The 27,929-nt window shown below is 42.5% G+C and overlaps 1 protein-coding gene across 3 annotated transcripts; it reads right to left on the bottom strand.

Moving 5' to 3' along the window:
* On the bottom strand, positions 1 to 27,146 carry HERPUD2 (HERPUD family member 2). Of its 3 annotated transcripts, none has more exons than XM_040965154.1 (8): positions 26,632 to 27,146; positions 16,788 to 16,865; positions 13,497 to 13,610; positions 10,467 to 10,621; positions 4,946 to 5,065; positions 2,608 to 2,931; positions 1,519 to 1,609; positions 1 to 872 (listed from the first exon to the last, which is right to left on the bottom strand). In XM_040965154.1, exons 1-8 carry the CDS (start codon positions 26,776 to 26,778, stop codon positions 711 to 713), a joined length of 1,191 nt encoding a protein of 396 aa, XP_040821088.1. In that variant the 5' UTR covers positions 26,779 to 27,146; the 3' UTR covers positions 1 to 710. The 3 variants fall into 3 exon arrangements, with proteins under 3 accessions (XP_040821088.1, XP_040821086.1, XP_040821089.1); XM_040965152.1 differs by having other exon boundaries at positions 1,519 to 1,636; positions 26,632 to 26,976; XM_040965155.1 differs by lacking the exon at positions 16,788 to 16,865 and having other exon boundaries at positions 1,519 to 1,636; positions 26,632 to 26,982.
* Between the last annotated feature and the right edge of the window lie 783 nt (positions 27,147 to 27,929).

Genomic DNA, 27,929 nt, shown 5'->3' with positions numbered 1-27,929 from the left:
TATAATTCATCATTGATTTTTATTTAAAAAATTACAGGGAGCAATTTCCAGCATATCTTGTTTTATAAAAGTACTACTGCCTGTATCAAACACTTTACATCACTGTTAATTCCACTGAAGAGCTGCCTTTTTCATTCCAATTGATGGGATATATGCCCTCATATACAAAGTGCCTGTTATTTATTCAAATTTCAAAAATTAAGACTAGTGAGAAGTTTATTGCTTTATGACTGGGCAAGATTCTACTAGCATTTTAGGTAAATAATATTCTTTATTAAAAACTATGAGGTTGCTCTGTTTAAAACTTTCAGGGTAATTCACAGAAAATAGATATATTTATTCAAATGACACACTGAAGGGCTGGGTTACTAGCTATAAACATTTATATGTTAAGCAGCTCTTTAAAGAAATGAGAGACACATAAATAGGTCCATCTGTCTTGGTACAGATACATAATTTAAATGAATAAACCTGGAAGACCAACATTGTTACACTATGTTCTGTTAGGATCTTTTAAAAAAAATCAGACATTTAGTAGTCCATTTGTGCTTAAAATATTCATATGCATGAGAAGCTTAAAGGAGAAAAAAAAAACACCTTTGTACATGATATTCAAAAGAAAGTTAAAAATTTTTTTTGAAATTGCACTGTTATTTAACCCACACTCCTAATGGCAGACCCTCCTTGGCAGCTGGCACAGTCTTCCAGGTCTAATTGGCAACCTGGGGAGGCCCCTCTGGTATTAGTGAAGTGAAGAAGGTGGTGATGAAGGACCACGCAGACGCCATCAAGCCAGGCCTCTGAGCCGCGCCAGCATCTTCTCCTGCGTCCTCTCCACTCTCATCTCCAAGCCCATCATCCATGAGACGCTCCTGCCAGACAAACAAGAGACCCACTTCTCAGTGACTCCAGCTGGCATTCACACAGAGAAGGAAAGAGTTCCATTCTCTCGCTACAACAAAGGCATGTGGGCATGTAAGAAGGAAGTGGTACAAACGCGGTCTTGAGGAATGTTAAGTCCAAAATTGGCAAATTTCCCCACGTTAAAATTTGACATGAAAACTGCCACTGTAATAAAACATATTCTCAGCACGTTCTTTTCTTTCTTGGCTATTTCCCTCACTGAATCCTGAGACAAATATAGTCCATGTTCATGGAAGATGGAATTAAAATACGCTTATTCTGGCACACACAAACGTTAAAATCCATGTATAGAACAGGCCTTCAAAAAGTTCATGGAAAATATATACCCTCCAAAAACTATACACGGGTTTTAAAATTTTTGATCCAGTATTATATTCTAAGTTCTTCCACATGAAACCACAATAGATCCACTGGCTTCTCTGTATAAGCCACTCCACAATACAGAACATCTGTGATTTTTTAAAATTAAGATCGTCCCAAAAACGTAAAAGCACCAAAGCCTCAACACTAACATCCCATCTCCAACCCCCTCGGTACTAACGTGCACCCTCGAACCTTGGCGTTAACACACATCTCTGACCAGGGCTAACATACCATCTCCTCCAGTTCCAGATTGTGTGCGTTTTGGGCATCGTTGTTAACGTCGACGTTGTTGTTGGGAGCCTGCCGGTGACCTCCTTCCTGCCTAAAAGGAAACCATCCAGCTTGGTGTCTAGTCAATAAGGAGAAAAGAAAAGGAGTCACACTTGCTGTGATTTACAATACTACAGAACATCAGGGTTCTACAGGGTAAGTCTTCATCATAACTAAAACAAAGGAAATGACCCAACCTCTCACCGCAGACAAAACAAGAACCAATTCAAACCTAAGAGTTTATCACAGCTTTCACTGACTCTGTGTTAGATATTCAGGCCTATCAGGATTCATACAATCCCTTTAGTGGCATTTTTCTAAATGAAATACAACTAGACACTTTTTAATCCCTGAGGAGAAAAAGGAACAAGAGAGAAGTTAGTGGCTTGGGAAAAATGGACCTAGTCCCCGGATTTAACCCTAATAACCCTGAAGAAAGAACGGCCTTATGTGTGAGAACACCACACATTTCACTGTGTCTCATTCAATCCACAATACTTATAAAATGCAGGAAGCATTTTACAATCTATTTTATTAAATCTATTTCTAAATAAATCTGATAAAAACACTCTCCCCCAGCACAGCCTGTCTCTACTTTGGGAACAAAAACCTGTGAAATATCTGAAGCCCAAGGTTCACTCCCTCATTCAGCAATGACCACAGACTGCTGATGTCAGATTCTATATTTAGAAAACAAAAGATAACCAGCACCACGGAGTAGGATGCTAGGCCTGCGGGGCCAGCCTCCATATGAGTGCTGGTTCACGTCCCAGCTGCTCTACTTCTGATCCAACACTCTGCTTATGGCCTGGGAAAGCAGTAGAGGCTAGCTCACATCCATGGGCCTCTGCACCCATGCTGGACACCCAGAAGAAGACCTGGTTTTGGACTGACTCCGCTCCGGCCACTATGGCCACTGGGCTTATAAACCAACAGATGGAAGACCTGCCTGTCTCTCCTTATCTCCGCAACTCTTTCAAATAAAAACAAAATCTTTAGAATAAAAAGGAAAAGGAAAGACAGCCATCACAAACATGAAACATGACTCACAGATAGACCAGGAGCATGGCCCCCATGACCATGATAAAGCGACTGAAGGAAGAGTAGAAGTACACGATGCTGAGGAGGATGGCGGCACGCGAGAACGTGTACATCCAGTCCAGCCAGTCCCGGTTGAAGTCTTCTTCGTTCAGCACTGGACCGCCCTGTGCATTCATCTGAACGTTCTCGTTGGCGGGTCGATTGTCCTGGGCCATGAGATTTGGAGCTGGTGGGGGGTCTTCTCCAGGTACGTGGGCCAGGTGCAGAGGCTGGGGAGCTGCAGGCTGGGCAGGGTTAGCATCCGATGTGGCCTGAGCTGAAACCGCAGCCTGACTGCAGTAATCACCAAAATAAAGATTAAAGAGAAAATGCCATTATACATTGCTTGCAAATGCCGAGAGAGCCACATTTTTCACAATTCTAATATAATATGGACCATCACACCCCCACACAATTTTTCAGTAACCCCAAATTTCAGCGAAAAAGCAGAGTTAAGACTGACAGCAGGCACAGCTCATGGAGAGGATGCTCCTTAGCCTGAGAGCCTAAGAAGCATGAAAGGGGCCAGAGAAGTCAGAGAAATGACCACGCCTGTCTGTCCACCGCAAACAGCTCACAAGCTAATAAAGCAAGGCCAGGCCTTTTCACCAATAGCTCCTCTCTTATGATTTTTTTTTCTTTAACGCTTATTTACTTATTTGTGTGAAAGGCAGATTTACAGAGGGAAAGAAGGGGAGGAGAGAGAGAGAGAGATCTTTCACCCACTGGATCACTCCCCAAATGGCCACAATGACTGAAGCTGGGAAGTCTGAAGCGAGTCAGGAGCTTACTACATGTCTCCCAAGTCCTTGGGCCCTCCTCCACTGCCCTCCCAGGTACATTAGCAGCATGCGAGATCAGAAGAGGAGCAGTTGGGACTCCAACAGGTGCTTATGGGATGCGAGCACCACAGGCAGCAGTTTTATTCATTACAACACACAGCGGGCCCCCTCTTTTCATGAATATCTGAAGTCCACCAACTCTCCCTCAGATCTGTGTTTTGAAAATTTACCTAAAAATGCTGTCAGTGATAAATGATTTATGTTGGTATGTTTTATTAAACATTCAGGTATTTTTTTTTTCCATTGGAAAGGCGGATATACAGAGAGGAGAGACAGAGAGGAAGATCTTCCGTCCAATGATTCACTCCCCAAGTGAGCGCAACGGGCTGATGCTATGCCGATCCGAAGCCAGGAGCCTCTTCTGAGTCTCCCACGCGGCCGCAGGGTCCCAAAGCCTTGGGCCGTCCTCTGCTGCTTTCCCGGGCCACAGGCAGGGAGCTGGAAGGGAAGCGGGGCTGCCAGGATAGAACCAGCGCCCATATGGGATCCCGGGCGTGCAAGGCGAGGACCTTAACCACTGCGCCACCGCGCCGGGCCCTCAGGTATTCTTTTTAAAATTTCTTTGATTTCATTTCATGTGAAAGGCAGAGAGGCAGAGACAGATCTTCCGTCAGCTGGCTTCACTCCCAGGATGCCTGTCAGAGCTGAGGCCAGGCCAAAGTCAGGGCCAGAGACTCAGTTCAGGTTTGTCACAGGAGCGGCAGGGACTCGAGCCTTCACATGGTACCTCCCAGGGGCACATTAGCAGGAAGCTGGAATTGGAAGTGGAGTTGAGATTCCTACCCAGTGACAAGGGCACAGCATGAAAAGCTGCCACGTGTGATGCCAGCATCCCACTGAGGTGCCAGTTCTGTCCCCGCTTCCCCACTTCCGATCCAGCTAGCTCCCTCAGGATGATTCTGGAAAACAGAGGCCAGCCCAAGTGGCTGGGCCTTCGTCATCTATGTGGGAGGCCGAGGTGAAGCCTCTGGCTCGAGGCTTCAGCCCAGCCCTGGCTGACATGGCCATCTGAAGAGTAAACCAGTAGATGGAAAAATCTCTTTCCCTGCCTCCCTCCATCTCTGTAACTCTACCTTTCAAATAAATCAATCTTAAATATATATATATATAAGGCGAGTGTAGTAAGCATTTTAAGCCCCACAACAGAGCCCTACACAATTACTTCTTTGACTTTCAATCTCTTCAGGTGGATTTGTTGCCATGCAGTGAAGTATTGCTGTTTTTTTCTCGTTTCTGTATAAAATGTTACAGCAAAGACAGCTTCTGCAAACAGCTAAATGTGTTCAATGTAACAGAGGGAAGAAGGAGCCACAGCACACACAGTGGAGGCGAACCAGAGGGTGAACCTGAACCTGTGAGTTCTGTCTCCTAATAATTAATAATCAAATCAACTTACTTAGGATAGAAAAGAAAAGCAAGCCCAAGGCCAGAGCGAGTCGCTGCAGCCCGGCCCTGGGGTCACTTACTACTGCATGTAATACTGATGAGCATACATCTGCTGCCACCACAGCAACTGCAGTGGGCTGAAGGCGGGGTACGCGGGGGACCCAGCAACAGCCTGCTCGGGAAACTGGTTGTCCACATTCCTGCAATAAAGAAAAGGCCTTTAACAGTCCATGTCTTAAGAACATTCCTCCAAATTTTCACTTCTGAACTACAAATCAGCCTCTGACAACAATGCATTTAAATCTTCCTAGAAAAAAAAAAAGCACTTATTCCCAGCATTTGTTAAATGAGACAATATGACTTACATGATTTATTCCAGGGCCCGAGTATATGCCTTACACTTCAACCCAATTTAATGATAAAATCAAGCAAGAGCACAAAACGTGTAGCAAACCAGGACATTCATTATCTTCTCATTTCAGCAAATAAAATCAAAAAACTTTGTAATAAAAATAAATAAGTCTTTAAAAAAGAAAAAGAAAAAAATCCCTGGTCATACAGCATCACCAACATCTATCATTAACAATGAATGTTAATATTTATGTTGGAAAGTGTGTTATTTCAACTAAACAGTAGGAAGGCAGGATCTTGTTGATGTATTTAAAGGTCAAGCGAAGAAAAGGTCACTAACAATCACTTATCAACATACTGTTGGGGCCGGCATTGTGCTGTAACGGGCTAAGCCAGCTGCCAGGCCAGCAATCCACACCAGAGCATAGGATTGAGTCCCAGATGCTCCATTTCTGACCCGACTCTGCCTATGTGCCTGAGATGCAGTAGACAATGGCTAAAGTCCTTGGGCCCCTGTCACTCTAATGGGAGACTAGGGTGCAGTTCTGGATCCCTGACTGTGGCCTGATCCAACTACGCTGTCACGGTCATTTGAGAAGTAAACAGGTGAGTGTGCATGTGTGTACAGACGCTGCCTTTCAAATGAAATCTTTAAGAAATCTACAGTTTCCCTCTCAGAATCCAAGAACATAAGGTAGTTATGAAGAACCGAGGCATTTTTTGCCTTTTATGATCCTGTCTTCATGGCTTGGCTGGGGGCTGTGTGAACTCCAGGCCTGATAGTCTACGTGACACCCGGCAGGACACCTGGCAGGTCACGTAGGCAGACCACTCCTCAGGAAGGAGGTACCTGATGTTTGATAAGATTCACAGCCCAATAGCTCATCGAGTTGTACTTTTTGAAAGTTGCTTGTTTCAAACCCACCAATAGAAGCCTGCTAAATCATGACTGTATAATTAAGAGTCTGAAATGTATAAGAACTAGGGGACTTGGGCTCTCTCTCCTGGCTCGTGCTTCTTTTTGTCCTCCCTGTGGGATCCTAGCAGCCTCGGGGATACCTAGGCTAACCTGAATAAACCACCTTTATGCCTTAGCACTGACTTCAGACTTGATGATGATCTGGGGATTTCACAATCCGGCACAACAGTTACACTGCCTACATAAATAAGCCCCCCTAGATCATGCTGATATCCTTCTCTCTCTCCTTTTTTTTTTTTCCTCCGATAAGTTCAAAACTAACAGACTACACAATTCCCAAAATACACATCAGGCTTAAGTTGGCACGCTACAATTTTTAGTAGTATTTACTGCTTCTCAGACAAGTTGATATATAAATAGCATTATTTAGAAAATGAGAAATACATTGCAATACAGTAAAAGCTTTTTGATTCAGCATGGGGTGGGAGAGTGGGAATTAATTGCTCTATTAATTAAAAGTTAATTCTTATTTAAAAAAAAATGAGAAACAATTTTATACTAAATCACAGTTATTTACAGAAACAGGAAGATCAGTGACCACCTTACCAAGGTCTTCATATAGTCATATACCATATAGTGATGCTTTGCTATGTGGCAATAATACAACAATGCAACAGGCCCCAGGTAAAATAAGATCATGGGGGACCTGAAACATTTCTATTGTCTAGTGATGTCCCAGCTATGCTGATGAGGTATTGTAACTCAAAGGTTCCAGTGTCTCTAAAGATAGCATACTGGGGATCATAAAATCCCATAAAATCCAAGCTTCCTACAATGCAAAATATAATCATTCTATATCAACAGTCCCCAAGAGCTTAAATTGTTTCAGGTATCAATTCCAAAGTCCAAAGTTTCATTGGTGAGCCTGTGGAATCAAAGTAAGTTGTTTACTTCCAACACGTACTGGTGGGACCAAGACAGACCCCAAAAGGGACACAGGCAAAAGAAAGCAGCAAGCAAGTCCAGAACCAAACAGGGAAGACACTCAGTGTTAAGAAGCCTGGAAGTGAAATCTTTCACTCCATGTGCCACTTTCTGAATGCACTGCAGTGGCTGGGTCCCCTAGCATGGGGTAGACCCACATCTACGGCTTTACCAGACACCCAAATCAGTGCTTCAGCTCCGTGAAGTTGGGGTTGCATCCTGATACTTGTAGTTCTCTCAGTCCGGGGTTGCACACTGTTACTGGCTGTCTCATCTGAGGTCTCAAGGGAGGAACAACCCTCCCCACAAACCCAGCTCCACCAGGCACTGCCCTCCTGGTGGACCTCTGCAGTGACGCTGGCCCTTGAATGAGTACCACATGGCCATCACCAGAACTTCCCATCTGTGTCTTTCCATTGGTGGCCCAGGCCACATCTGGGATTGCTTTAGCCATGGTTGAAGTGGCTGAGGAGTGCTGCGCCAGGATGTGGAGAGCAACAAGCCTGTTCTGCCCTCATATCCTAAGTCTGTGATGTGAGAAACAGCCTCAAAACGCTCTGGAATGCCTTCAGAACCCTGTCTTTGTCTTTGTTCTGATGAATAGCACCAGGCTCCCTTCAATCCATGCTAATCTCTTTAGCAAACAGTGGCTTGGCAGCACTCCTGCATACTTTTTCACTCTTTCCATGCCAACTCATGTGAAAATTTCCAAATTTTTATGCTCTACTTCCCTGCCTTTGGGCCCCTTCTTCTGTGCCCTGATCTCACTGTCTACAATGAAGAGCAGATGCAGCAACCTGAAAGCTTCACTCTGGCAGATCTCCCAGTTGGCCACTCGTAACCTGGGCCTTCCCTGGAGCCCTGCGGCATGGACACAGTCCCTCTAAATTCCATGCTGCTCTATTTCAAGATGTTCTCAGCCACAGCTCCCAAAGTCCTGTTCCTCATTTTTGTTGGGAACCCACCAGAATGGCCTTCACCTTCCCTGTTTCTATCAACACTCCAATCACTGAAGTAATCTCCAGGAATTTCCACTCTTGTTCAAGTCTTCTTTGGAGAGCTCACCAGAATCACCCTTAGCAATTCTATCTGTGTCATTCCAGGCTCTTCCCAGCATTTACTCACTATCCAGCCCAATACGTCACTTCCACATTGTCAGGTACTGTCAAAACCCCTTTCTCTGTATCAACTTCTTAGTCCATTTGTCGTATGGGACTGCCCCTTTACAGGATTTCCTCTTGTTAAAGTTCCCATTCCTTTCCTTAAAGTTGCCTGCTTTATGCTTTAATGAGTCTCATAATACTTTTAAGCTCCTGTTTTCTTAATTGAGCTGCCTAGAATTTATCTGTGCAGGCTCACAAGGAACAGAGCTAGCAACTACAATCATAAAACCAGGGCATGCCTAGAAGGAAAAAAGTACCCGACAGAACTAGAGACTACAGTATGGGCAGAACCTGAAAAACACTGGACTCTTTCAGTGGCCCACTCCATAAGAAAACCTGGAGATGGAACCCATCTCAGTATGCTTTGTCATAAATGGCTGATGCCAAGCCCCTCCACTCAGAATCTACATTTCTACATACCAACTTTTCCTATCCAATCTGTAAAAGTTTCCCTAGACCCCAAACTGGGTAAGCAGATTTGAGCCCTATCTTCTATTTCCTTTGTTAGCCAGACAAGTAAAGCCTTTCTCTTCTCAAAATACCACAGACAAGCTTTGTGTGCATCCAGCAGTAAACCTATCTTGCCTAGTAACATTTACTTCTCTGTCACAGAATACCTAGGATTGGGTAATTTATCAAGGAATGTTTATTTAGCTCACACATCTGCAGGCTGGAAGTCCAAGAGCAGACAGCAGCAGCTGGCAGGGGGCTCATGCTGTGTCCAAACACGGGCAAAAAGCGGAGGGTAGGGGAGGCAGACCCCAAAAAGAGGGACAAAGGAACCCAGAGCCACCCTGTCACCTGCTCTCTCAAGAAATAACCCACTCTTGTGAGAAAGGCAGTAGGCCCTTTTACTAGCTTCTTCCTAGCCCTACCATCACTGAGCAGTCAGAGAGGAAGGAAAGAAATAAATCACTCTCAGAAACAAAGTATTTCACACTACTACTTTCTATATAAACCATGAGAACACTGGGTTGTTTGTTGTTGTTGTTGTGTGTGTGTGGTTTTTTTTTTTTTTTTACAAATAAGTTCTAGTTTATAGGAATCATTTTCTGAAAACTTTCTGTGAACAAAAAATTGTGTCATAAGCACTTTACAAAAGTCTATAATCAGTCTCATCAAAATGCTTCTTTTAAGAAAACAGACTTTATTCAAGAACTCAGACATGTTTTCTTCTATTTTGCTATGTACCCAGCTTTATTTTTCTATTCACTTACTAAGCACTAAACTATTTTAAAAAGTCTAAGTAACGAGCATTATCCCTATTTAGCACAGCATTCACCGGTCACGCCTTGGTTCCATTACTTCCGGTATCATCCTGGTGTCTGAGCCCTCTCCCCAGTTCCAGCCCCACCACCACTGACCCAGACCATAGCCACATACTTGCAGAACCCAGGCATGAGATGCAACACAGAATGACTACTACCAACTATATTCAAGTTCCCTATGCTTGAAAAATAACAAACATAGGAACCTGGCAAAGTATTCTGCTTCCAGATACAAACAAGTCTAACACAAATTCTCCCAGCTCTTCCTCTCTGAGCAACAAACCTGCCCTGTCCTGGGCTGGGGCTGTAGGCGCCTCCTATTGAGCTGTCTAGCTGGGAAGGCCTGCTGCAACCGCTAAACACAAGGAAGTCTCAGGAAGCTTGAAACTCTCACACAGATTCTGGAGAAAAACCCAATGGTTAGTACCTGCAACGTGCACACCATGGTCAAACTGCCTCAGTTGTTACCAGAGCTGTTACAAAACAAACTGCTCAGCCCAAAACTTTTCCAAGAATATCCTCTTTCAGTCACCCATTGCTGGGAAGATTAGTAAGAGTAAATGTATAGTGAAACTAAGTCTTAAAAGCAGTTAGTTGCCCAGGTCCTCACTGTTCAGAGCAAAGTCCAAGCCTTAGAAGGTTGCCAGAAATGCAGAACCTCAGGCCCATTCACACCTCTCCAACATCGCAGCAACATCTCCAGCTAACTAGTAGGAACATTACAACTGAAACTACTGTCATAAATTATTTGATATGTGACCAAATTACAACAGCATTGCTCAACTAAACCTTCTAATTCTCAAACCATAAAATCAATTATATACTTTAATAACTGCAAAGAGGCCACAGGGAAAATCGAAAGCAACTGATAAAAGAGGGCTTGATTATGACCCTCAGTGACCACAATCTCACTTACCCTTGGATTACATATGGAAACTGATGACTCTGGCCTGCGTCGGTTTGTGCTTGTGGAAGAGTTCGCTGCCTCAACCCATCTGAGGAAGAACCAGCAGCTAAAGAAACGGGTTCTTGGGTGGATGATGGCGTTGTGGATCCTGAATGATCTGAACTCTACAGACAAAAATGGAATTATTTTCTCAAGGAGATTTGATACATCACAATTACAAAATTACATACCACCAAAAACACATTCATGAGATCTCTCTCCACAAAATAACTAAACTTGAGAAATTCATGGGTCTGAGTCTTGTGTCCAGCATCATAACTCTGATAAGATGAAAGAATTTAGAAGGTCAAAACTATTTAAATATTCCATTGCTTAAGAAAAGCTAAGAATATACTAACAATGTACAGCAGCAGCAGATTACATATTAAGAATTAAACTGATGCATAAACTTTCTTTCACAATCCCTATCCTGAGAAAGTTCTAAATATTCATTAAAAATTGAATCAATTGGGCCGCTATTTTGCGCTAGGTACTATACAACATGCTATTGGTAACACACTGGTTTAAAATCATGGGAGAAAATAGGAATCAACAGATATGGAACCTGGTGTTAACTCTGACATTAACATGGAACATACCTTTAAAGATTCACTTAACCCCTCTGCTTCCTTACAGAAAATTAGATTAATCTGAATTTGCAGGATTCCTTTCCACTCTAAAACCCTACTAAATTTATAGATGCCACGAACAAATAACGTTTTTCCAACAAAATGATCAAGGTACCAATCAGAATTTTCAAATTCTCATGCTCAAATGGTATTAGTAACTCAGACTCAATATCCTTGAATGATGTAAGTCCCTAAAGACCACTCTGATTTGGTGCTATCTGAAAACAGTTTGTCAATTATTAATGTAAACTTAACACACAATTAGATGCTGTACAACTTAAAGCTCTCCCACTTAAAAAAATCTAGGAATGGGTAGCATATCATATCCAAGTTCATAACAGCTGTAATTTACCTATACCATCTCCCTATTGAGAAAGTGCCTTTTGGCATGTCTACCTTCCCAAGTTCCGCCATCTGAAAAGTCTTACGCACACTATTCTTTTGCAAAACCAACAAAAATCTTCCTTTATGATGTTACATCACACAAAACAGATACCAAATGTCATACAAAACAGACTGATTCTTGGCGGCCATGAATTGCAAAATGTTTCAGCTTAATGTAGGCTAAATCTCCTGGCAGATGCTAGAAAATACTTAGCATTGGGCCATACTTTAATACACACTCTACAGGATCTAGCTTCCTAAAGGAATCATTAACTAGTGTCTATTAGCAGATCTTTTAAATAGTTATCATCCTTGCCACTCATCCCTTCACTGCCATGTTGGCTGGAATCTTGACAAGAAAGAAAATTCGCTGCCTGCCCAAGAAGTTTAATGCTAGCTTCCACACTTCTCAATCTCTCATCCCAAGGAAATCAAAAATAGTCAATGGGAAATCAAAATTTATGTGCCATAATAAAATTAAGATATTGTCTTTAAAATGTGTAAACAATATCTAGATTAAAATATTCAACTTTAATTTTTAAATACCAAAACAATTTTAGATAGAAAAATAAGATGGGGTCCATGTCTGAAGGAGATGAGTACATTAAGTAATTCCTTCCCCTGCAGCAAGAATATATGTTGTGTGGTACAAGTTAAGCTACCACCTGCAACGCTGGCACCCCACTGGCTGGATGTTGGTTTGAATTTTGGCTGCTCCACTTATGATTCAGCTCCCTCAGCTAATGTGCCTAGGAAAGCAGAAGACAACAGCCCACATAACTGGGGCCCTGCACCTACATGGGAGCCATAGTTAAACTCCTGGCATCAACCTGGACCAGCTTCAGCTGCTGCATTCATTTGGGAAGTGAATCAGCAGGCAGAAGAACTCTCTCTGCCTCTCCCTCTCTATGTAACTCTGCCTTTCAAATAAATAATCATTTTATTTAATTAAGGAAAAAAATATTTTATTTCTTTCAAAGGTAGTTACAGAGGGAGGAAGACAGATCTTCCATCTGTTGGTTCACCACCAGATAGCTGCAAGAACTGGACTAGGCTGAAATCAAGAGTTTCACTTACATCTCCCATTTGGATGGGAGGGACTCATGCATTTGCATTAGATTCTGCTGCTTTCCCAGGCACATCAGTAGGAAGCTGGATCAGAAGCAGAGCAGCTGGGACACAAACCAGCACTTACAAGGGTCACTGGTGTCACAGGCAGCAGTTTTACAAGCTATATCACAATGCTGGCTCCCAAAAATAAATCTTTAAAAATAAAAATAAAATCTATGATCTTTACAGACTGAATACACCTACCAAACTGTTACATTTAACACCATAAATATATACAATTAAAATAGAAAAAATACAAGATTCCTTACCAAGTAATCTACTTCAAGAAAATTTAAATAATTTAAAAGTTAACAATTTAGTCTGTTTTGAATAAAATAGGGTATATTAAATATATCAGATATTTCTGAAACACCAGTGGCCTCAGAGTTAATATTATATGAAGGTACTTAAAAGCATTCATAGAAACAAAACACAAGGTTTTTTGGTACAAAAAAATTTTGAAAGCCACACATAGTTCTTTCATAATGTTCATTTTTTTCACAAGTTTTTAAAGAGCCTTTATGAATTTCAAAAAAAATACAGCAATAAAATTTTTAATTTCATCTTTCCATTACATTTTTTAAATCCCCTCAAAAAAAATCACATGAAAATTCAGTGTGTGTGACAGCCACCAAATTACCGAAGGCCATCGGTTACTGACCTAACACACAGCAAATTGTAAGTTATGGCAAAAAGCTTTAAAGGGATAACACAGTGCATTGAACCTGTAGAAGTAAAATGTTAAATGATGAATTGTGGTTGTTTAAAACATAATTTCAAACTCACATGCTCCAGTTGTAATGTTTTTCATTTAGCTTTTGGAAGCAAAAAATGACAATCAGAAAATGTGAATGTTTACTCCTCCCAAACAACTCACAGAACTGCTGCTGAATGCCAACGCTTCGCGGCTTTCTCTGCTGTTGCTGGATTTTGGAGAGCTGGGAGGTGTCCGAGAAGTACACACTAGATGAACCATATGATACTCATCTTGCTAAAATTAAAGAAGATGACATTTAAAGGGAAGTATGGAAAATTCACAGTTCAAAGTCAGTAGTTAAACACTCAAGTTCTCTCTACCTACTCAATTTATTAGTAGCAAACTGTTATGATTTAAAAGTAATTTTGCAATACTAATATTTGAGGTGCTTTTGAATTCATTGCTTTTTCCATGCTTGGAAAATGGTCAATGTCAGAACCTAAGGTCACTCTGACACTTCTACTCACAAACTTTGAGTTGTAAAAATATTTCCATTACTTAAGAATTGACAATTATAAAAGAGATGCAAATAACTCCACCATACTCTCATTTGCCTTAATTTTGTCAAGGTTACATATAGTCATCTTTATAATTTTTAAGTCAAAAACTTTTTATCTATAACATTTATACGTGAATATATACCATAGAACTATATTTTGTAAACATTCCATGTGTTTCTTCAAATCCACAATTATGACTGAAGGAAAAAATTCTAAATAATGATAAAGGTTGGCATTTTAGCTTAGTGAGGTCATGAGTATATTTATACTTGGGCAAAAAGCTGGTAAGAGAAAGGAAAGGGAAAATAAAGGACAGACAGGAATGAAGTTGGGAATTTAAAAAAAAAAAAGAAGAAGAAATAACAAGGGAAAAAATGCAATGCTGAAGAAACAGAGACAGAGCTACTAGCAGCAAGAGGCTATCAAGTGCTGCCCTGAGTCTGGAGTTCTGAGATGGGCCGAAGGAAGGGAAGACGCCCCTCCTAGCGGTCCACGGCATTTAAGGGGCCAGGCTACTTCTTTAGAGCACAACAGAAGCCTATAAAACAGAAAGAAGCAAATACTTTAGAAGTTTAGAGAAAAAAAATTAATAGAATGCTAACGAACGGCTTATAAGGCAGTATCCCATGAGATTTGCTGAGCGAGGCAAACACTGAAGGCACAGCTGAATTACACTGTCCCCGTTGCTTCTACACACCCAAGGAGAAGACGCCCATCCTAAGAAATCTGATTTACAACATCTGTATTAACCACAACCCACAGGATAAATTCATCTTTGGGGAATATTCCTGTAAAACATTTTATAACTAAACAAGGTACAACTAATGGCAGTATTTAACTGGAAAAAAAAAACTCAAGGGATACATTAACTTCAAGAACATAACAAACTCAGAAATCTATTCAAAATGTAAGTATATGTAAGTATATTGCCCAAAACTCCTACATAAGGGACACAACGGTTTTCCACTAAAGCAGATTTTAAGCCATCTGATCCAAAGCCCTTTCTAGCCACAAAAGTCTTTTATAAATACTTGTGCAATTCTAGGTTAAAACAATAAAGATATCTGTATTCCAAAGGTTACCAGAAAATTCTGCAATAGAGAAAAAAAAAACAATAAACAGAATACAGAGGGGTTTTAGGGCTATACTCAAGGATACCAAAACGGTGAAGAGATGTCATTACAAATTTGTCTAAATCCATACATGTACAACACCAAGAGAGACAATAACGTGAGCTAACGATCCGGCAGAACCTCCGGCAGCAGTAAGAGTACACCTCTCTGGTGCCTTATGCTGACAACGGAACATGCATCAAGGCAAGGAACACACAAACGTACTTCAAAAAGTTCATGGAAAATTGAATTAAAAGATTTTTCTGGCATATGGGCATTAGGCAAAATACAACATCAGGTTCCTAATCTGTACAAATGGAGGTAATATTTCTCCCTTACAGGTTTGCCATGACTGAGTAAATGAAACATTGCCAAATCAAAAAAAAAAAAATTGTTTGGCTACAAAATAAAGTTTGGAAATCCACACGTATGAGAAGTCCTCATGAAAAATGTTTATTATGGAAAAACTATAGATGGATTTCAGAAATTTTTATGTAAAATAAGCCTAACTTTTAATTTCATTCTCATGAATTTTCTCCTTCACATATGAAGTATCCCTAATCTTCCTGCTCTAATTTGCTAAGGACCAAAAAGTGCTCTAAAAAATAAAATCTAGGGCACGGCGCTATGGTTCAATGGCTAATCTTCACCTTGCAAGCACTGGAATCCCAACTGGGAGCCAGTTCATGTCCTAACTGCTCTACTTCCCTTCCAGCCCCTGGCTTATGGCCTAGGAAAACAGTCAAGGATGGCCTGAAGCCTTAGACCCTGCACCCACGTGGGAGACCTAGAAGAAGCTTCTGGCTCCTGGTTTCAGATTAACTCAGCTCTGGCCATTGCAGTCACTTTGGGAGTGAAGCAGTGGACGGGAGCAGATGTCTGTCTCACTCCCTGTATAAACCTACTTTTCCAATAAAAATAAATAAATCTTTAAAAATCTACCATAAATTTAGAGGGGGAAAAAACATACTGGAAGTGAGTAATAAATCACTTAGCTATTTGAAACATAATATAAATGAAATGACAGCTGGAAGTCACACTGGTAAATATAAAGTGTCAGCTACCTTGGCAAAAGAAATACATTAGGATAACTTTTAGTTTTACGCAAGAGAACATAAACACACATGAATGGATCATTCAAGTCAGATCAGGAATGCCCAGAACAACATTAAGAATTAAGTCAAAGATCTAAGGCAAAACAGAAGGGTTATTTAATTCTGCCAAACTCAGAAAGAGCAGCATTTCAAATGCTGAAAAACTCTAGAAGTTATAAGTTTTACCAAAGAACATTAGTTAAAAGACACACAAAAAACTATATTGAAACATGTTAGCCCTGAGCAACAACAATTAAAATGTGCTAACAACTAGACTGGTCCTTCTGCATTCTACATCCTGCCCTAAAATTAATTCCCAGTCCAAGGAATTGCTGCTAAAGCATCACAGAGTCTGGGTAAAGGAATTTAAAGTCTGTTATCAGCGAAAATCCTTCAGCACTACTGAAGAGTCTATTCCTATACTAATAGGCTAACGGTGTTTCCCTACAAAGAACGACAAATACTTGATCACAAATATGTAATTCTGCTTCAGATTTTGCTATCAGCAGCGTATATACAAAATGGTGACCTAAACTGATCAGAATCCATGTTGTTCTGTATCTTTAATGTTATGCTACCAAAAGGGGCTGACTTTAGGTGCCTAAAAACGAAAACCTGTTGGATCAAACTTGAGATCGGATCTCGTCTCACACTCTGAGTACATCTGTATCATAGATGGTATCAAAGAGCAGTAGAAAAGCTTACTTTTCTGAGAATGTCTTTCAGCTGCAGATGATCGGGAAGCAGTCTGCCCGAATACACCAATCTCTGATCCTTCGTTAACTAAGAAATGGGACAAAGAAAAGAGTTCAACTTTTCTAATTATTCAAATTTCATGTTGGGAGTAACAGGCCCAAATGTGAGTAATACAAAATTCCTCTTAGGCACACACAGAAAACTAACACAATTTAAGAATTTTTATTTTTCCAAAATCCACTTAAGACATGTAAGAGCTCAGCAAATGGCAGAATTATGTAGTGTAACTATAACAAAATATTACCACAGTAAAATCTGGGGAAAAAAAGTTTATCCTTCTAGCCATAATGCAATGCAAAACTATACAAATGAAAGAGTGGTTGGCTTTCTATTAACAGTCAAGAGCGGGATAAGATTTCAAGGTCACCAGTTATTTCGCAAATATTTGTCAGTATTCTTAACTTAAAATATGTACATAGATGTATTTTGTTTTTTACTAACAACACACAAAACAGTTTATTAATTTAATTCCAGAGCCATTTACGTTTAATTGCGGCTTCAGAAGATAATCCTAATATTTATTACTCCTGCCATACTTATGAACATCTGCACATTTTTCAAAAACAAAAGAATAAAGAAAAACCAATGTGAATGCACACAGAATCAAGTGCCATTTCTATACGCATCCAGAACACAAAATGCATCCAGGCTATCTCTGTCAGACTTTGTCATTACAAGTCTGCTAAGGGTTCACACTCACTAGCATTATTTAAAACTGAAGCCTATGTATATACTTTTCACAAAGCCTATTTAATAACTGAAAATCAAGCAAATGTTCCTTAAGCTATATGAAAATTATTCATTAAATCAACAACTATTTCAATACGCCAAACTGAAATCACAACTATTAGCAAATTTAGGTAAAAGGTTTAGTTCTCTAAGACATTAAACTGTTAGGCATAATCCAGTTTCTCCTGGAAGTAAACTTGGAGTATACATATACAAGTTGCAACATGTAAACAACCAAATACAACTCAGGAGGCTTTTTAAAATATGGATCAAAAGTCAACACTTCAATCAATACATGTAATATGGAGTAGAGCATCCTGCCATAAAACGCACCTGTAAATCTGGTCTTTGACCCATTTCCTCCTAAAGTTCTTGGAATTTCCAGGAGGGGCGACAGTAGCTTTTACATGTTCATAAAATGACTAGTGGCTGGGAGACCCTAGATAATCTCAAGATGGGAGTATTCATCAGGGGAATCCACTGGTAAGAGGACTGAACTCAGTGGGAAGGGAACAGGCCTGAGATTGAGGTGATAAACCAATGTCAATTTTGTACTCACAACTAGGTAACAAACCTTCCATAACCCACTCCCCTCCCCCAAAAAAGAGACTGCATTCTGCATGATTCCAGCTGGCGGAGCACGTGCAGGTTCCTCAAGGCTGGCATGCCCCGAGACTCCACTCCTCCCAGACCTCATCCTTCACACCTCTCCTCTAGCTGGCTCGTCTTCTCTATCTTCGGTAATTTTATAGTAAGTGGGTAAACGTAAATACTGTAGTTCTCCCGAGTGCTTGAAGTGACAATAGCAAGTTCAAAGCCTAAGAACATGCGGATCTCAACATACAATTGGCTGGAGCTGGACTGGCCGCAGACCTCTGCTTGCCACTGACTGACACCGAAAAGAACAGACACACTACAGTTGATCTTAGCCAAAAGACCAAGAAGTAATGATTAATACACTTGTAAGTAATGTTTAAGATTAATCAGTGAGGAGCAGGGAAGTGGCACATTGGCTCAACTGGTTAATCCTTCACCTCCAAGCACCTGCATCCCATATGGTGACTGGTTCACGTCCCAGCTGCTCTACTTGCTCTTCCTGCCTGTGGCCTGGAAAAACAGTGGAGGACAGCACTCTTTGTAAATCTGCTTTTCCAAGAAAAATAAATAAAACAAATTTAAAAAATAAATCAGTGGGTTCAGATAAGTTGGGAAATTGTCAGCAGATCCAACTCTTATGAAGTTTCCACTAATCTTACTGATTTCTTACATTGAACTATCCAAATTTATTATCTCACCAGAAGTGCAAAATTGTTTTCTAATATGATTCTTCCTGTATTCATCAGCTGTGGTTTCTCTAAAAGAACTTGACCTCACCAACTCGTTGGTAACCCAGTCTATCAGAAAGGCAGCAGAGATGCACAATTCTTTCACTTATCGATTTTCACAGTGAATGTTCAAGCATCTTTCAGAAACAAAAAATGAGTTTCATGTTTTTTCAAGCCATCATTAGGAGCTTAAAGAATGTTGTTTTTCAACTGTCATCATTTTGGTTTTTTTTAGCCTTGAATCACAGGATACTTGACCAGTAAGAGTCACTTCAAGTTGGCTCTTGTGTCATTTTAAATTTTTCTACTCTAGCATCTTCCTGTTAATAGGCACACATGTCCCAGATTCACCTTCCACATTTCCTGCCCCCAACCCACAATCGGCCATTGCTCCAGAAGCAGTGATTTCTATCACGTCCACTCCTTTCACTGCCTCCACTGCTTCCCCTGCTGACTGCTCACTACGTGTACAGCAGAGGAGTCAGCTATGTAGCAAGATTAAGAACAAGCTGGTGGTACCGTGAGTAACCCAGAGATAGAATCACTCTACTCCAAACAACTGCTTCACCAGTTGGTAGGGTTAAAACCAAGGTGATGAAAATGCTCCTGCTGGTATCATATGTGAAAATAAATACTAATCTAGAGAAAGATTTACTTCTTGCTAAAATGTTTATATAATGCCATTATCTGAAGTGGCTAGATCTTTTAAGATTTAACTGTTATCAGGCCCGGCGCGGTGGTGCAGTGGTTAAGGTCCTCGCCTTGCACACCTGGGATCCCATATGGGTGCCGGTTCTAATCCCGGCAACCCCGCTTCCCTTCCAGCTCCCTGCCTGTGGCCCGGGAAAGCAGCAGAGGACGGCCCAAGGCTTTGGGACCCTGCACCCACGTGGGAGACCCGGAAGAGGCTCCTGGCTTCGGATCGGCATAGCATCAGCCCGTTGCGCTCACTTGGGGAGTGAATCATTGGACGGAAGATCTTCCTCTATGTCTTCCCTCTCTGTATATCCACCTTTCCAATAAAAAAAAATAATAACAAAAATAAATCTTTAAAAAAAAAAAGATCTAACTGTTATCAAAAACATAAAATAGGGCCCGGCACGATGGTGTAGCAGTTAAGGTCCTCACCTTAGATACGTCGGGATCCCATATGGGCACCGGTTCTGATCCCGGCAGCCCCACTTCCTATCCAGCTCCCTGCTTGTGGCCTGGGAAAGCAGTTGAGGACAGCCCAAAGCCGTGGGACCCTGCACCCACGTGGGAGACCTGGAGGAAGTTCCTGGCTTCAGATTGGTGCAGCATCGGCCGTTGCGCTCACTTGGGGAGTGAACCATTGGACGGAAGATCTTCCTCTCTGTCTCTCCTCCTCTCTGTACATCTGCCTTTCCAGTGAAATAAATAAATCTTTACCAAAAAAAAACCCCATAAATACATTTTAAATATCCATAAAAAATTAGTAAATGAATTTACAAAGTCAACTATACTTTCATGTTTCGAGAAATTCATCTAGTTATTATCAAAAGGTAAAATTTTTATGAAAAAGACTAAACAGGTCTCATACATATGGCATACAAACTATCCCCAGGGCCAGTATGTCAGACTATGCCTCCACCAGTGACGACGGCATCACACACGGGCACCAGTTCATGTCTCAGCTCCACATCTGATGCAGCTCCCTGCTAATGGCCAGGGAAAGCAGCAGACTGGCCCCCTGCACCCAGCTCCTGGCTCCCAGCTTCGAACCAGCCCAGTTTTTTTGGTGGCCTTTAGGGGAATGAATCAGTGGAAGGAAGATATCGCTGTCTCTCTCTTTCAAGTAAAATAAATTTTAAAAAACAATAATAAGTATACTGGAATATCCAACTTCAAGATGACCAAATTCAACAACTACATTTTAAAATAATTTTAAAAATTTAAACTATCCCAGCACAGTAGCCTCGTGGAGAAAGTCCTTATCTTGCACATGCCAGGATCCCGTGTTGGCTCCGGTACTAATCCCGGCTGCCCTGCTTCCCATCCAGCTCCCTGCTTGGGAGAACAGTCGAGGATGGTTCAAAGCCTTGGGACTCTGCATCCATGTGGGAGACCCAGAAGAGGTTCTGAGACCCTGGCTTCACATCAGTACAGCTCCAGCCGTCGTGGCCACTTAGGAAGTGAATCATTGGACAAAGATCTTGCTCTCTGTTGCTCCTCCTCTCTGCATATCTGACTTTCCAATAAAAATAAATAGATTTCTAAAAAAATTTAAACTATCTAGTAATTAGAAACATTAAGACAATCAAATAAGTATTTTTATATGAAGAAAAACCTAAGATTAAAAGTTCTAGAAAGATTCCACTTTGGACAGGCCTAGCCTAGGCTGCTGTATCTGGGGAGTGAACCAGTGAATGGAGCTGTCTCTCTCTGCCTCGCAAATACATAAATGTTTAAACTTTAGTGCTAGGTGACATAAAGCCTTCTTCATAGTTACTCATTAAAATGTTATAAGACAATAGTCTCACAAAACAAATTACTTCTACGTATGAACTAAAGCCACTTTACATCAACAGTTTCAATACAGTTGGCAGGCAGTTTTACAAATGACATCACGGAAATAATACTAAATTATAAAATGTGAGAGGCATAACTATATATCATAAACTATTTCTATAGATAACAAAAACAAGACCTCCTTCTGGATTGTAGGCAATTTGGTTATAGAACGTTACAGTCTCAAAACAGAATCTATAGAACTCCTTCCTTGTTCCTTTGATTCTAATAGATCTCAGAGTAAGTGAAGACTGGAAAACATGGCACAACTTCTCTAACTGATGAAGAGAGCTAGAAAACCTAAATATTGGAGCAGAATGTTTTAGTTCAATGATTCAAACAGCAAAGACAGAGGGAAAATCGACCTAGAAGTAAGGGACACAATCGAGAGACATTCTCACCCCCAGACCGAACACTGGGAGCTTTGTATGGAAGCCCCAGAAAGATTTGCTTTCAAAACCAAATTCAGAGCAAGTCAGGTCTTTCTCAGTTACTAAGAAAATAACAAGGTACCCAATTAGAGATTATTTTTAAGTTTTCTCTTTTACTCCATTCTTCTGAGTAACAATAAGCTCATTCACATCTCCAATAACCAAGTCAACTAGTATCAATACCCAAAATTCAAATAGAACCAGCTTTCATGACAGGTATCTTTTACCACCTAGGAACAATTACCTAAATTTTAAAATTTTTCACAGTGAAGTCTATTTCCAAGATATGAAAACGCAGTCACAAAGCAACAACAGATAAAATACAAAAGTAAAATCCACGGGACAGGTGTGTTGTGGTACAGCGTGTTAAGCCGTGGCTTCAGACAACCACGTGCCCTATCAGACTGTCAGCTCAACAGTCCCTGGCTACTCTGCTTTTTGATCCAGCCTCCTGCTAATGTGACCCTAATGGAGGCAGCAGATAATGACTCAAGCACTTGGGTCCCTGCTATCCTCATAGGAGATGCAGGAGAGTTCCCATCCCCTAAGCTTCAGCTGGGTTCAGGCCTGGCTGTTGCAGACATTTGAGGAGCAAACCAGTGAATCCAGAAAATGTCTCTGTGTGTCCCTCCCTCTGCCTTCCAAGTAGATAAAAATGAACAGTAAAAAAAAGAATGTAAGATGAGTCACAATTATCTGTATACAGTATCATATCAACTTGAACTGGTGCCCAACCAATCAATATCATTTCAGATTTAACTAACTCCAAAAGAGCTCCACCCCACATTAGAGTTTTACAATGATTTGTAACTATTTTCATCAATATGTCAATGATCTAAATTTCTAACTGGAAATGTCTTCCAGTTTTTTTTAATTATTATTTTTTACTTATTATTATTGAGTAATATAAGGCATTCAGTCATCAGTACAAGATTAACACTGAAGAAATAAGTTTTAAAAAAAAAGCTATTGGATTCTGACTCTTTTTTTATATGATTAAAACTGTTAGCAACTCTTGAACAAAGCTTAAGTGGTCCTGTGAGCCTTTTCCTGAAACAGCTTCACATTACCTTTAACTCCCACCTGGGAGCTGGCCATTCCATCTCCGCACTTCTACAGCACACCTCCCTCCCACCTCTGCAACATCAGTAAGACTGTTATTTCACTTTCATGCCTGTATTCTGCCACTAGACTTGAACTTCACAACAGCAAAGGACTCTCATCGGTCTCTTCAAGCTCAGCATGGAGATTCAAATATCAGTTCAAGAAAATTCTAGTTAAATAAATACATGAAGCCCAAGAAAGCATACTTTGTGGAAGGTGCACACTTGTGAATGTACTGGGGAAGGAAGAATTGAATTTCAAATATCCACATACAGATCATCTGTGACTAAGTCAAATCATGAAAGGGACCAGAGCTGTGGCGTACACAGCAGGTTGAGTCACTGCTTGGGAAGCTGGCAGCCCATCTGAGTACTGCATCAAGTCCCAGCTACTCCACTTCCTATCCAGCTCCCTGGTAATGATCCTGGTAAAGCAGTAGAAAATGGCCCAAGATGGCCCAACTAGGACCAACACGATGGTGTCGCAACTAATCCTCCAGCCTATAGCGCCAGCATCCCATATGGACTCTGATTCATGTCTCGGCTGCTCCGCTTACCATCCAGCTCCCTGCTTCTGACCTGGGAGGGCAGCAGAAGATGGCTGAAGTCCTTGAGCCCTTGAACTTAGGTAGGAGACCTGGCGGAAGCTCCAGGCTCCCTGGTTTCTGACTGACCTTGTCCAGACACTGCAGTTATTTGGGAAGAGCTCTCTCTGGCTCTCCTTCTCTCTGTAAATCTACCTTTCAAAATAAACAAATCTTATTTTTAAAAAATATAAACTATAAAAAAAAATTCACAGTGTCTCAAGATTTTAAACTTGCAGAGTTTAGCCAGAATTCTATTAACAGCATGCAGACACATGATCCCTCCTTGTAGGGACCCTAAAACGACAACCTCAATCTTCATTCACTCCTCTTTAACAGCTGCACTTACTCTCGTAGAAGCAACTGCCCAAAGGAACCAAGGCCCTCCACCCACTCCTGACCAACCTTATTCAGCCCCACTAATGTCAGCCATAGCCGTGAATTTATTAGCTTCTCATGAGAAGCTTCATGTTCCTATAAGGTACTGAAGGTTTCTGATGTACCCACCTCCACCAGGCAGGTAGGTGTGAGAGAAGCGTAAGGAATGAGCTGTTGGGGCCTGAGCTGTTTAGCCACCGCCTGCAGTCCTAGCATCCCACAAGGTATCAGTTCGAGTCCCAGCTGACTTACTTTTGATCCAGCTCTCTGCAAATCTCCTGAGAAAGCAACAGAGGATGGCCCAAGAACTTAGGTCCTGGCACTCAAGTGAGGGGCTCCTGGTTTCATTCTGGCCATGGCCCAGCCCCAGCCCTGTGGCCATTTTAACAGTGAACCAGCAGATGAAAAATACATTCTTTCTCTCTCTCTAACTCTGCCTTTCAAATAACATGTAAAAAGAAAACAGTTTTGTTAAACACCAAATTATCCTTGAAATGCACAATGTTAAATAATCACTGTGGGTGTTCATAAGAAACTATACTTCCTTTACAACATTGCTTAATTACAAAATGTTCTGAATCCTAAATAACCACCTTACCAAGTAACTTCTAGGACTCCAGTTCCTACGCTCAGGACTAGCTGTGATTTTGTGGACCGTTACACAAGGGACCTGCTCCACAACCAAAATACTTCAATGCTCTTGTACAAATAGGTCAAATAGGTCAGCATGGAAACTTATCAAACTGAATCATTACACGGAGTGTTTTCAGTGAAACTCCACGACAATGAACACGTATCCATACCCCAGCCTCTACCCCTCCAGGTTCATCAACCCAGAAAGGAATCTGACACATCACCTGAAGAAAACTTGCTAGAGGAGGAAAAAAAAAAGTTAGGTTTGCCACAAAGTTAGGTCGCTAACAGGTTAAGCGTCTTATTTGGCACAGCCCCCAAAGTGTCTCGCGTCTCCGGCGTATCTCACAAGAGCCAGGCAGGCTGGGAGGGTGGGGAGGAGTTTCGCAACTCAATTCCTCAAGCAGCAGGCTCACACACAGGCCACTGCCAGTCCTCCAGCAGCAGTCAGCACTACAGGAAGAGCTCCCTACCCAAGTCAGCTGGGAGGTGGGACGAGATAAGGCCAGTGAGGATGACATTCCCCTCGCAAACACTTCTTGAAAAAGAAATCTTTTGAAAAAGTGGTAACTACTCATCCACCACACTGCAGACTACAGTAGAACATTAACAGCTCACGTAAGCATGCACTTGAACACACATTTAGATCTGTGCCCAGGAATGTGCTTTTAAATGGTATTTGGCCTTTATGATAAAAAAAAAAACTATAGAAGTATGACTTAAAATTCTGAGGAACTTACTCTCTACTTCAAAAACTGTGTAAAACTAACCATAAGACAGTAGGATATTCTTCACAAAGCAAGAAACTTTCAGCAAACTGTTATTCCCTTTGTAAATCTTCACTTTCCAACAAAGGGCCTGAATAAACAAGTGCTCCAACTAGCACATCTTGTTCCAAGACTCACATACCTTAGGGCTCTTCCTCCATATTCAAATAGTTCTACCACAAAGTGCTGACAAACACAACTAATGCCAAGTAGTTGTTTTTCTAAATCATTTTTGCAACAACCATATCATTACTGTAGTTATTCTAGAATTTTTAAAGTCTAACTAAACAGTACTCCAGCTCTGAAGCTATCTATGCTAATTCCTCTACCTTAACATCGAAAGTCTCTTAGTTAAATGGGTAAAACAAGTGTTAAGTCTAGACAGCAAAGCTGCCTTCCATGGCAACTGGACCCATGTTTAAGTTTGTCCGTTACAAGAAACACTTGCCAGCCTACAACCCAAGCCTCTTCCTTAAACAAAACGCTGAATAACTGAACTTCACTGACCCAACAAGTCCACACAACAAAGGCCTTCAACACTGGAGTTTCACATATTCTACAGGCCACTTCGCTTCTTTTCTACACCCTTCCAGAACTTGATCGCCAACCACATCCTCTCAACTACGAAAGGACAGATGGAGCTGCATTGCTGTCTGTATTGTATTATCTTGGCAATATTCAGATGTGACTCAGAATGGAAAACGCTACCACAATGATTTACATACGGTCCTATGAGAGGAATAAAACCATTGGCCAAACCACGGTGGGGGGAAGTGGTTCCCTTCAAAGTTATAGAAATGTCCTGGTTATCTGCCACACAGGAAGCCATAAAGAACGGGTGGTGATAGAAAAGTGGATTCGCCACTTCAAACTCTGCCCCTTGAAACGAATATAGTGGTCTTCAAAGTGTAATTTTTCTAGGAGGGAGGAAGCCAGGGGTCCAAGAAAATACTTCAACAATGAACACATTTCTGGCCCAAGTGTTAGTTAAAAAAGAAAAAAATGTAGTAAGCAATAAAAGTGATTAGAGTTGTAACACTTCTTTATTTTTTTAGAGCACCTCGTATTCATATTCTCCTGGGGGACTGAGGACTTTACACCCCAAGCTGTCTCTTCTCCATGCCTGCTACCCCTCATCTCCTCTGCCTATTTCTGCATTCTTTACTGATTAACCAAGCCGCCTCTAGTGATGGTTCCAACACTCGGGAGACACCCACCACCTCAACCTCCGATCCCCCCAGAGACCCATCGGATTTCCACACAAGGAGCTGAGCAGGGAGAAGGGACAACGGCTGCGCCCGGCTTGACACTTACTGGTTTGCTAGGGTACACGTTAGACAGATGCATTTTTAGTTTTTCCACGGTCCAGTTCAAGAAGCAGCTAATAGTCTGGTCACTGTATTTCTGATTCGGTGCTTTAATGATGAGGGTCACAGGTATCTCCATCCCACTTTGGTCCATGGTGTCTCCAAAGTCGGAGACAGAGACAGAGAGAGAGCCCCGAAGTGCTGACCCGCCGATGCGGCTGGGATGGGGACGTTAGTGCGTTCTTAATATTCCGTGTTCAAGTCAGTTGCAAGTGCATCGGACGATGCGAAGGCCATGGCCGGTAAGAAGGATGGACAGTGGTAGTAGTGGTGGTGGTGGTGGTGGTGGTGGTGGTGGTGGTGGCGGCGGCGGCGGCGGCGGCGGCGGCGAGGTCTGGCTGCCGGGCCGTGAGTGCAGCTCTCCCGGCCACGTCCGGGCTCCGCCTGGCTCCGGACTGCGGGGCGGGGCGCAGAAACAGAAAGCGATGACAAGGGTGTGTGCCGGAGGGCGGAGGGCACCAGGCCGGGGTCAGCGCCCCGCCCTCGCCGCGACCCCTCCAGCTGAAACGCAACAAGGCCGCTACGCCACCGCACCGCCGCGCCGGCCGCGGGAGACACGACACGGCTTCCGGCTGCGGGCCGGTGGAGGGGTACCTGAGCCGAGGCCGCGGGGCCCGCCACCGCCGCCCTCCGCGGGGCCCGGGCACAGCCGCGGACCGCACTGTCCAGTCGGGCTTCCCTCCGCCGGCGGCTGCTCCCTTCCCGCTGCTCCACCCCCGAGTCCCGGCCCCGGCTCTCCGCCCTGACCGCTTCCGGCCCGGGGCAGCGTCGGGATGGCCCGGAGCGCTGCCGAGGCGGCGGCAGGTGGCAGGAGGGCGGGGAGACCCGGAACCGCGGCCGCGGCGACGGGGGCGCCGGTTGTGCTTGTTGTTGTGAGGAGGGCCTTAGGTCCTCTCCGAGGCGGAAGGCGCCGGCGGAACTGCGTCAGCCGCGACCCGCCCTCGCTCGTGGGCGGCGCCCGGAGAAGCCTGCGCGGCCTGCGGGAAGTGGCTTAGGCCCGAGCACTCGCTTAGCTGTCGTCCGCGTATCCTGCCCTGAAGATTTGAGGAGCTTTCTCTGCTGGAATTAGCGGCGTTTCTGACGCTGAGTCCAGCTTGAGCGCAGATGTTCTGGAGTGTAGACTGGACTGCAAGCACGGTGCTGGAGCGTGGGCGGAGAAGAGCTCTCTGTGGGCTGCGTGCTGAAGAGCACATGGCCTGGGCACCTAAGACTGGGCACCGTCTCGGCGTGTGTCGAGTCTGTCTC

The sequence above is a fragment of the Ochotona curzoniae genome, unplaced genomic scaffold, assembly GCF_017591425.1.
Source record: "Ochotona curzoniae isolate NIBS_2020 unplaced genomic scaffold, NIBS_Ocur_1.0 scaffold_3835, whole genome shotgun sequence".
In the NCBI taxonomy this organism is placed as follows: domain Eukaryota; kingdom Metazoa; phylum Chordata; class Mammalia; order Lagomorpha; family Ochotonidae; genus Ochotona; species Ochotona curzoniae.
The sequence above is the reverse complement of the archived record's forward strand: the minus strand, read 5'-3'. Positions and strand labels throughout refer to the sequence as shown.

Coding starts and splice junctions, on each gene's coding strand:
- HERPUD2 (XM_040965152.1), bottom strand. CDS start 26,778: ATGGACCAAAGTGGGATGGAGATACCTGTGACCCTCATCATTAAAGCA. Junction 13,611..16,787: donor TGAAAGACATTCTCAGAAAA/GTAAGCTTTTCT, acceptor CTTTAATTTTAG/CAAGATGAGTATCATATGGT. Junction 2,932..4,945: donor CATCAGTATTACATGCAGTA/GTAAGTGACCCC, acceptor TGATTACTGCAG/TCAGGCTGCGGTTTCAGCTC.